This window comes from Danio rerio, chromosome 19 (genome assembly GCF_049306965.1).
Source record: "Danio rerio strain Tuebingen ecotype United States chromosome 19, GRCz12tu, whole genome shotgun sequence".
Classification (NCBI taxonomy): domain Eukaryota; kingdom Metazoa; phylum Chordata; class Actinopteri; order Cypriniformes; family Danionidae; genus Danio; species Danio rerio.
In genome coordinates, this window is record NC_133194.1 from 7286093 (window position 1) to 7297500 (window position 11408).

The 11408-nt window shown below is 37.8% G+C and overlaps 1 protein-coding gene across 1 annotated transcript in view; it reads right to left on the reverse strand.

The window, feature by feature from the left end:
• The window catches only part of atp1a3a (ATPase Na+/K+ transporting subunit alpha 3a), a 58357-nt gene that overhangs the window by 15333 nt on the left and 31616 nt on the right, over window positions 1-11408 (reverse strand). Inside the window, 5 exon segments of the mRNA NM_131684.2 lie at window positions 833-1145; window positions 1421-1613; window positions 2846-3090; window positions 3935-4133; window positions 8761-9029. Of these exon segments, the coding sequence (NP_571759.2) occupies window positions 833-1145; window positions 1421-1613; window positions 2846-3090; window positions 3935-4133; window positions 8761-9029 (1219 nt within the window).

An 11408-nucleotide genomic window follows, 5' to 3' on the forward strand; every position in this document is an offset into this window, starting at 1 on the left:
TCTATCTATCTATCTATCTATCTATCTATCTATCTATCCATCCATCCATCCATCCATCCATCCATCCATCCATCCATCCATCCATCCATCCATCCATCCATCCAAAGCGATTGAGTCAGAGGACATGTTCGTGGATCAACAACCTTTGTCATTTCTAGAAACAACAATCCTATCAAGCAATAATAGATAAAATCCCAACCCTATCCTGCATCAAAAACGAATGATTGGTGGAAACTGATGTAGCTAAAGCATAATCCCAAACCTATAATCCTGACAGCTTATCGGGTTGTTGTTTCAGGACTAAAAAGCATGTAAATCCAGGAAAACGACCTTGGGAATATCACAAATGTCGAGCTCAGGCATCTTAAAGAGACAGTTCACCCAAAAATGCTGTCGTCATTAAGTCATTTGAGTTTCTTGCTTCTGTTGAACACAAAGGAAGATATACTGAAGAATGTTGAAAAAAGCATCCATTGACTTCTGTTCCTACTATCAATGTCAAAGGCTGATTTTCTCCAGCGTTCTTCAGAATATCTTGTTTTGTGTTCTACAGGCAGGGCTTAATTTGAGCTGATATTTTATCCCACCCATCAGATTATGCTACCAATACTGTATTTGAATGGTTTGGTTCTGAGGTTGGGGTTAGGGATTAGGTAGGTTAGAGCGATTTTACAGCTTCATACCATACTACTCCACATTAAAATTTACACTAGTAGCAAAATCCGATGGTTAACATAGAGCATGATCAAAATGTGCCACCTTCTTTTAGAGTTTTCGATAGTTTCTATAGTCTTTGGTATAATTCAGCCTTAACTGTGTTTTACTACTCTACCTTGGGTTGACCTGGCTGACTGGGATATTCAGGCGAGCGGCGATGTCCTCGACTGTCTCGTTGCCCTCAGAGATGATGCCCACACCTTTGGCGATGGCCTTGGCTGTGATGGGATGGTCGCCGGTCACCATGATGACTTTGATACCAGCTGAGCGGCATTTGCCCACAGCGTCTGGGACGGCGGCTCGGGGAGGGTCAATCATGGACATCAGACCCACAAAGCACAGGTTGTCTGTCTGGAAGTTAATGTCGTCGGTGTCAAACGCGAAGCCTTTGGGGTATTTGTCACCAGGCATCACCAAGTGGCAGAAACCTGGAAGCAGGAGAAAGATACTGGATTTATCCCACAGTCTTGAGGATTTACATTTATTAATTTACCAGATGCTTTTAGTCAATGCTCATACTCAGATGTATTTTAATTATGCACACTTCAATGATATTTTTTAAACAGTAAAGCATGCTAACCTACAGTATTCCAGCACCTCTAAATAACATACAATAAAGAATCAAGATGGCACAAAAATGCCCATGAATATCCAACACTTCGGTTTAAAACTGACTTCACAAGTATCTCTCTGTTTTTTTAACCTAGAACTCTTTCTCCCAGTCCTCCGAGCTCCAGGTAGGCGTTCTGGAAAGCCTCCTTCAACTCTTCATCCATGGGCTGCTCTTTGCCCTGCTGCAGGATGGTGGAGCAGCGGTCCAAGATGCGCTCTGGTGCCCCCTTCATCACAAGCAGGTAGTGGTTTTCTTCACTCTCGTCCAACTCGTGCACTGACAACTGGTGTGACGAGAACAGGAGTGTGTTAATGAGAGAAGAATAATGTGCTGTTTATGTGTTAAACCCAGAGACATTCATTCAATTTCTTTTGGGCTTAGTCCCTTTGTTAATCAGGGGTCACCACAGTGGAATCCGCTTTGCGCCGCGGCGCATGGTCTAACAGGGTTGAGCTTATTCTCTTAATGAGTTATAGGTGTGTTTTGAGAATAAGCCAATCAGAGTCTCATCTCCCATTCACTTTAAGAGTCAATTGCGTCACGCCATAGCGCATTTGCTATTTACATGGGCGACTTTGTTAGTGGAAAAACTGAACGCTTCACTAGAGAGAAAACAGTTAAACAGAGCATCTATTGAGAATGCTATTGAGAATGACGTGTTGTACGCACAGATATCCATTAGCCTATACATAATTAATTTTGTTTGTTAAGTGCAAAGATTTGTTTCAAAACTATTTCTAAATTCAGTTCTAATTTCCAGCAAACGAATAAATAAACAATAATAACGTTATTTCCAAATACACATGCTGCGCCCCATATGGTCTAAAACCTGACAGGTGGGCAAATCTAAGCTGGTTTCTAATAAAAAGTAAATAAATATGGATATAATAAATAATACTGCTTATAATAATACCATTATACAAAAGCAAATTGTCATGAATAAACTGAAAAAGCCCCCAGAGATGAAGAAGGCATGGAGGCGGTGGTTTTTATATTTATGTAGGCTAGAATATAATAATTTTTGTAATATTTTAATTCTTTAATTCTTTTTCATTTGTAAAGTTATTTGCGTATTGCTGTAAACCCTGTGTGTATTAAGCAATGTGTAAGCGAGGCTCACAAATAACGCGCTCTGCGCTGGACCATAGACCTGCCTTGATCTGTTCTATTGAACAGTCTATTTAAGTTCCTCGAAATAGCAATGCGCCTCAACACACCTCCTTTTTTAGACCAGAACGCCTATGGGTGCACATATGAGCGCAAATGCATTTGCTATTTAAACAGCGTGATGCAAAACATCAAAACGACTCTTGCGCCAAGCTGAAACTATTGCGTCGCGCATTACGCCGGGTGTATGATGGGGCCCTTAATTTTTCACCATCAATAAACAAATGCAATATTATTTTAACTTTTACGTTAAAAGTTAAGAGTTATATTAACTGAATAATAATCCCAGTTTTCTGAAACTGGATCTGACTTCCTAAATTCAGTCCGGATGCAAAACATTAAACGAACCTGATATTTGTTGGTGGAGTTGAAGGGAATTTCGGCCACTTTCTTGTTCTTGTCCCTCATGGCTTTGACGGAGCCGCAGGACAGCTCGATACACTTGAGAAGAGCAGATTCAGAGGCGTCCCCTGCGACATCCCTCTTCAGGATAGGCAGAGACTCCTGTCCCGCTTTAAACACGGCCCTGTTACAGAGAGCAGCCACGCGGGCCAGAGCCAACCATGTGCCAGAGCTCTTATCAAACGATGCACCTAATGGAGAAACATGGTATCAGTGTTACTTTACCATCTTAGGAGATACACTTATAATTTTTAATGATATTTTTAATTATTAGATATTTGTATATTCTGCATATTAAAGCAACACTATGCAACTTTTTCTCGCGCCTCCCCCTTGTGGCTGATTAGTGCTATTGCCTGCTATCAGGTACAAAACAACCTACAAAAAACAACACTTGTAAGAGATTTTAAATCTCAATGAGACTTCCTGGTTATATAATGGTTATGAATAATAAAAATAATAATTAAAACACGTGAACACGTGTTCTCAAACATTTAGCTTTAGAATCTATGTACAGTGCTCAGCATAATTAACTGCACCCCATTTTGAAAACGAATATTTTTATCCATTTCTCAGTGAATATAGGGAATATATTTTGGTGCATTTAAACAAAACAGATTTATTAAACAGATATAATTATTAAAATAATATTTTAGTCACCAAACATATTTAAAAATTTAAAGATATTACAAGTAAATTCAAGAAAAATGCTTTTTTTTTATTTTTAAAAATTTGTATTTAATATTTTTCTATAACAGGTAAATTTGGGTGTACTAGTTTTTGGACCGTTATCGTGAGTTATTTTGTTAGATGAGCTTCAGATTTGGCTTCAGTACTGACTAATCTAATGTATCTGCACAAATATAATATTGTATAGCTTCATATATATAAAGCTCTCTCTCTCTCTATATATATATATATATATATATATATATATAGAGGTGTAATCATATCTATATAGAGGTGTACTTATATATGCTGAGCACTGTACCTGGAATTTCCCAATGAACACCACTGCAATGTCCCAGCACTCACCAGACTGATCTTCAGTGGTGTCTGCCTCATGGATCTGATTGTCGAACCACATGTGAGCGACAGTCATGCGGTTCTGCGTCAGCGTTCCGGTTTTATCCGAGCAGATGGTGGAAGTGGATCCCAGAGTCTCCACAGCCTCCAGATTCTTCACCAGGCAGTTCTTACGGGCCATTCGCTTGGCTGTGAGAGTCAGACACACCTGAGAGATGCAAACAGAAGAAAGAAGGAGAGAAACGGAAACCCAGGACCAAAAAGAAGAGCAGTCGAGGCAGAAGATGAAAGGAAAAGGAGGTGGAGAGAAAGAAAAGCGAATTTTAGTGACAATGCATTATTGGTAATGAGGCAAAATGCAGAATCGTGCACTATTAAATCAGTGTTCAGTTAAAAAAAGAGGCTCTGAGGAGCAAAGCAGAGCATAGCACAGAAAGCAGAAAGACCTGAAACATACTCTACGCAATGTCCATCTTCAGTTAGACAGATGACGGACATCCAATTGATTTTCAATTGATCCAAAAAAAAATTTTCTTAGATTTTTTGTCATGTTTCTAGTCAAAAGGTCTAAAAAATTCTTAAATCAGGAAGAATTTTCTAGTCAAGCAAAACATATTTTCTTGTTTTCAGAAATAATATGACAAAATTAAGTGAGATTTTCCTTCAAATACGCAAAAAATATCTGCCAATGGGGTAAGCAAAACAATCTTATGTTAACGGGAAAAACAAGATTATTTTGCTTACCCCATTGGCAAATTATTTTGCTTATTTTAAAGAAAAACACACTTAATTTTGTTATATTATTTCTAAAAACAACACAATATGTTTTACTTGTCTAGAAAATGCTTCTTGGTTTAAGAATTGTTGGAAATCTGAACTAGAAACAATAAAAAAAATCTAAGTAAGATTTTTTTTTGCAGTGTGGATATTGATCCTTAAATCCCCAAATTGATTTTTTAATCTTTGCTGTTTTAGTTGATGAATGAAATATATATGTACTATATAATGGGTGCATAATGTCCACTAACCATAAAAAGCTCTGTGTTTTGTTGGTTTTAAAATTATCTATGTACATTTTACCGAAATTCGAACAATAAGTGTTGTTCCCAGTGGCAGCTGGGATTGAGTGGAGGTCATCATTTCTTTGTCTTTACTACAAGTTATAGCACAAAAAACGTGGTTGTTTGATAAATCTGTCACAAGGATAAATATAGAAAAATATTTATTTACTTAAAATTGAAGTAAAGAATGTCAATAAAAAGTACTGGAGTCGAAACATTCACAAAAAGATTTGCATAAAAATGACTATTGTTTAAATGGCAGCAGGGATTGAGTGAAGGTCATCTTTTCCCTATCTTTACTACAAGTTATAGCACAAAAACATTACAGTTGTTTGATAAATCTGTCACAAGGATAAATAAAAAAATAAAAAAATATTTACTTCAATTTTAAGCAAATACAGATAATAAAAAAGACCTTGAATCTACAAACATTCACAAAAATATGTTGATGATATTGTAAAAACTGTATAAACTTAACCTTTTTTTAATTTCAGTGCTTTTATTATACTATCCAAATAAAAATAATAATTAAATGTAATATTTTAAGCCTTGTTGCTAATTGTTGTCTTTAAATTATATTAACGTCCAAGTTATAGGACTTTGTACACATTGTAAAAAATGACACGACAAAAAATTCAAGACTACATATGTTTTTGTTACTTTTACTTATTTTAAGTTAATCAGCTTTCAACTACATTTTTTAGGTTATGCAAAGTTGAACTTAAAATTTTATTCCGTTTAATAAGTTGAAATGACTAATAGAAAAAAGGTTTTAAAAACTTTTGTTTAAAAGCTTTTAATTATAATTTTTACTTATTTTTTCTGTTATCCTAGGGATGTCCAAACTCAGTTGGTGGAGGGCCGGTGTCCTGCAAATTTTAGTTCCAACCCCAATTAAACACCTGAACCAGCTAATCAAGCTCTTTCTAGGTATACTAGAAACTTCCAGGCAGGTGTGTTGAAGGAAGTTGGAGTTAAACTATGCAGAGCACCAGCCCTCCAGGACAGAGGCTGTTTCTCAATATGCATTCTTCAGCGGTCTCGTGTTCCCGTGTAACGTCATCATCAGCTGCCAAAGTTCAGTTTCAATACTCAAGACCGCAAAAACAGAGGACGCGTAAAACTTCCCAGATGTGTTCTTGATATGGAGGACGCACCGATGCAGAGCACTGGTCTCGCACTAGAAATTTGTATTAAAATGTCTTTTATTTATATTGTGCAACGTATATTTATAATGTTTTTAAGCGTAGTATATATTGTGAAAAGGGGAATAACAATAAATCGTTGTGTGAATGCTGTAATGTTTCAACGATTTTCAGTTAAAAATGCGTGATGGTCATGTGACCATCAGGAAGAACGCAGCATCTCATTTCTCACAGGACGCGTTCTCTGTTTTCGTGGTCTCCCGAGTTTGCTTTTCCGAGAACACCTAGCTAGACCGGTCTCCACAAGAATGCAAGTCCGTTCTCTGCGTTCTTGCAATTGAGAAACAGCTAGTGTTTGGTCACCCCTGGCCTAGCAGTAAGAGCTTGATTAGCTAGCCCAGTTGTGTCTGATTAGGGTTGGAACCAGGGGCGTTGCTAGGGTCGAAAGGTATAAGGGGGTTAGCCCCAAAGAAGTGGGATATGGCATCATAATTGAGCAAGATTTTGATTCAGTGCCCACAACTGGACGATCACAGACTGCTGATCAGATAGACTGCTTAGACTACCAAGCAATGAACCTTTTGGCATGATGACTCTCACTCATTTCCAAATGCATCAACGCCCAACACTGAGTTTGCAGCGAGCTTAGAGTATGTTTCAGACCTAGTTGTGCACCGCAGCCACAGGCTCAATGCACAGCCAATCACAGCACAGCCAGAGCCTCGATAATGTGCGTCTCTAAATGTGGCAGCCGCTAGCTTGCACAGGCAACTAGAGATACCACAGAGTAATACTTTTCAGATTGTCAACAGTGGCTGAGAGTCTGTAAAAGAACACAGGGAGGAGGAAGAGAGGAACAGACAGAGGGAGAGAAAGAGACAGCGATAGAGTCACGAAGAGTCACAGATATGAGGAATTAGAGAGAGGGAATACAGTTCAAACACACAAACACAATGATATACAACACTACATGTGCGTTCACTGACACACAATCACAGACAAGAAGCCACAATACTTTTCACTAACACTGTAGAGAGTGATCACGAGGAATTAACACAAGATGAAAAAGGAAATTAAAAAAATAAATAAAAATAGTAGCACATCTCATGGAATATGTTCGGAACGACACACCACTAATACACAATACAAATGATTTAGAAATGTTCATTCATTTTCCTTCGGCTTAGTCAATGATTTATCAGGGGTCCCCACAGTGGAATGAACCATCAACTACTCTGGCATATGTTTTACGCAGCGCAAAGGAAAGTGACTGATTGAATTACAAAGAAACAATTATGATATTATAACCATTACTAATTCTGATAAGTCCCTGATTTATCTAGGGTCGCCAGAGTGAAATTAACCGCCAACTATTCTGGCCTGTTTTATGCTGCGGATGCCCTTCCAGCTGCAACCCAGTACTAGGAAATGATTTATAAACAATAACTTGTACATTTGTAAAAACAATTACAAAGTAGGGCATGCACCTCATAAAATATATGTCATAGTAATTAGTGGTTCATTTCACCGTGGCGACCCCTGATAAATCAGGTAAAGTGATTAAGTGAATTACAGAGAAACAATTATGATATTATTAACAATAATAATCCTTTGGCTTTGTCCCTGATTCATCAGGGGTCGCCGCAGCGGTATGAACCACCAACCACTCTGCCATATTTTTTATGGAGCAGATGCCATTACAGCCGTAAGTACTGGGAAATTATTTAGAAACAATAAGTTGTAGATTTGTAAAAACAATTACAAAGAAGAGCATCCACCACATAAAACATATGCCAGAGTAATCGGCGGTTCATTCCACGGTGGCAAAATCAGGGACTAAGCTGAAGGAAAAGAAGTGAGGGAGTGAATTACAGAGAAACAATTAGGATTAATGAACTATTTATTTGAATAACTTTCGGCGTAGACCCTGATTTATCAGGGGTCGCCACAGCAATATGAACCGCCAAGTACTCTGGCATATGTTTTACATAGCAGATGACCTTACGACTGTAAGTACTGGAAAATGATTTAGAAACAATAACATAGAATGGCATTCGCCACATAAAACATATCCCAGAGTAATCGAAGGTTCATTCCACTGTGGCAACCCCTGATAAATCAGGGACTAAGCCCAAAAAAAGTACATTACAGAGAAACAATTAGGATTAATGAAATATGTACTTTAGTAATCCTTCGGCTTAGTCCCTAATTTAACAGGGGTCGCCACAGTGGAATGAACTGCCAATTACTCTGGCATATGTTTTATAACCCTATTTTATTATTTAATAACCTTTAAAATATATGTTATTCCTATGATGACACAGCTACTATTGGCCGATACACTTTTCCCCATTTAGGACTATACGAGTGACACGTCTTGTGTATTCTATAGTCTTTGTGAACCCTCAGTAGGTAGTATGTAGTGTTCATACTGCAGTGTGTTAGTGTTCCAGATTCCGAACAAATCCATAAACGAAAAATACACACAAGAAAACGACAAACACATATTAACTCACAAATTATACTGAAAAACATGACAATAATCACAAAAGGACACTAACAAAGACCCTGAAACACACTCCTGACACAGTGAGAAAGACAGAGAGTGAAATAAAGGTTGGATGCTCACAGTGACGGTGGCCAGCAGCCCCTCGGGCACGTTGGCCACAATGATGCCGATGAGGAAGATGACGGCCTCCAGCCAGCTGTAGCCCAGGATGATGGACAGGATGAAGAAGGTGACGCCCAGGAAGACGGCCACGCCGGTGATGATGTGGATGAAGTGCTCGATCTCTTTGGCGATGGGAGTCTTTCCGGTCTCCAGGCCGGAGGTCAGGGTGGCGATGCGGCCCATGACGGTGCGGTCACCGGTGCAGACCACAATACCGCGAGCAGTACCTGAGGGAGACATTTAAACACAGTTGTCAGGCAACAGTGTGTGAATATATCCAGCTTCTAATGGTAAAAGATACATATTTATTTTTTTTTATAATCACAATGGATGAAAACAGTCTGCAGAAACACTTTGATTGACATTCTCCCTTTGTGCGTGTCATCAGAGTGTGAAAGCCCCGACCATTAGTGACAATCTTTCCCTTGCTAGCACAGGATGTTAATCTTGTTTTTAAATCTGCCACTATGCTGACACATAGGCATTTGTAGACATAAAAATCCAAATTTTGGTTTCATGATGACTTAAAATTTCATGTCACGTTTTGGATCGATTGAATTTCATTTGACATTGAGAAACATTGACAAATAATTTCATCTCACATTCATTAATTCGGATTAGTCCCCTGTTTATCAAGGGGTTGCCACAGCGGAATGAACCGCCAACTATTCCGGAATATGTTTTACACAGTATGAAACATCAATACACTCTCTCATTCATGCACTCACTCATACACTACGACCAATTTAGTTTATTCAATTCACTATAGAGCATATGTTTGGACTGTGGGGGAAACCGGAGCACTCTGAAAAAATCCATGCCAACACGGGGAGAACTTGCAAACTCCACACAGAAATGCCAACTAGCCCTGCCGGGACTCAATCCAGCGACCTTCTTACTGTGAAGCAACAGTGCTAACCACCGAGCAACCCATTTAATCTCACATAACGTGATATTTTGCATATTGTGTAATCCTTAAATCCACCACCAGGTGGCAGTAGACAGTCACACTGGAGCTGAATATGACTCTAAAGAAAGGGCATTGTCTGAGCTCACGATCCACTGCCACCCTGCTGACAGCACACAGAGAACAGGCCATATGTAACATCTCATCAGCTATCAAAACAACAGCATTACACAACTGACAAGTGCTGAGACAAACACATTCATACTGCACAAACACACACAGGGAAATCACAGGCGTTTCTGAGAGACTTGAGTGTAGCTGGTTTCATTAAAAAAGACAGTACTTATTATTGCTATTATTAGTCCTCTGCCTATTCTCCCAACCTCTTCCTTTTCCTCATTATTATTATTTATTTATAGTAATTTTTATTATTACAACCATTATTAACATTACTATGTATCACATCCCTCCTTCTCCAACTGTTTTGTTAATATTTGTTGTAATAACTGTTTTCGTTAATAATTAATAATAATAATTAATAAAGAATTATTAATAATAATAATACTAAAAGACAAAAATTTACACCACCCTCTTAATATTCATGTTACACTTTACTTTATGGTCCTTTTCTTGAACACTTCCACCCATATAACTAGTAACTAGACACATACAGGACACAAACACTCACACATACACACTTGATCTTGTATTCGTATCTTGTATTTTGTACATGAATTGTCTCCTGTAATGTGTATATGTCTTTGCCTATTAGCAATGAATGAAAACAAACACAAAAATAAGTACACCCTAAAAAACCTTTTTGAGTTCCTTTCTTTTGCTGAACACAAAAAATGTATTTTAAACAATGTTTAAAAAAAGAGTAGCCAATTTTTTCCTACTGATGAAGTCAATTTCTGTGTGGAGTTTGCATGTTCTCCCTGTGTTCGTGTGGACTTCCAGTAATAAAGTAAGTAAGTAATGAAGCCAATGTCAACTGCTATCAAACATTTTTTAAAAATCTTCAGTGTTCAACTGTAAGACAGAAACGCATTAAAGTTTGGAAACACTTGAGGTAGAGCAAACGGCAAGTTAATTTTCATTTCTGAGATAACTATGGGTCTTATCATAAACCCGGCGCAATAAGGCGCAAGACGTCTTTGCCCTGACGTAATGCTATTTTCAGACCAGCGCAACTTTAATTTTCCTGTTTTCTTACACGTTGTTTAAATAGCAAATCCATTTGTGCCACTTTGTGCACCCATGGGTGTTCTGGTTTAGAAAAGAGGTGTGTTAAGGCGCATTGTTGGCGCATTGCTGTTTTGAGTGGCTAAAATAGACTGTACAATAGTCATTTGCAGAGCGCGTTAGTTGTGCGCCTCGCTTACACATTGTTTAAAACACGCAGATTGTAGAGGAATATGCAAAAATCTTTAAAGATGAAAAAGTATTAAAGATTTAAAATATTACAGAAATTATTATTTTCAACATAAATATTAACCACTGCTTCTATGCCTTCTTTATCACAGGGGCTTTTTTTCAGTTTATTCACGACAATTTGTATTTGTATAATGTTATTATTATTAGAAGTATTATTTATTATTTGCAAATTTATGTTTGTTTTATTAAAAACATGTTTAGATTTGTCCACCTGTCAGGTTTTGTACCATATGGGGCATAAGAATAGGACGTGTGTTTGGAT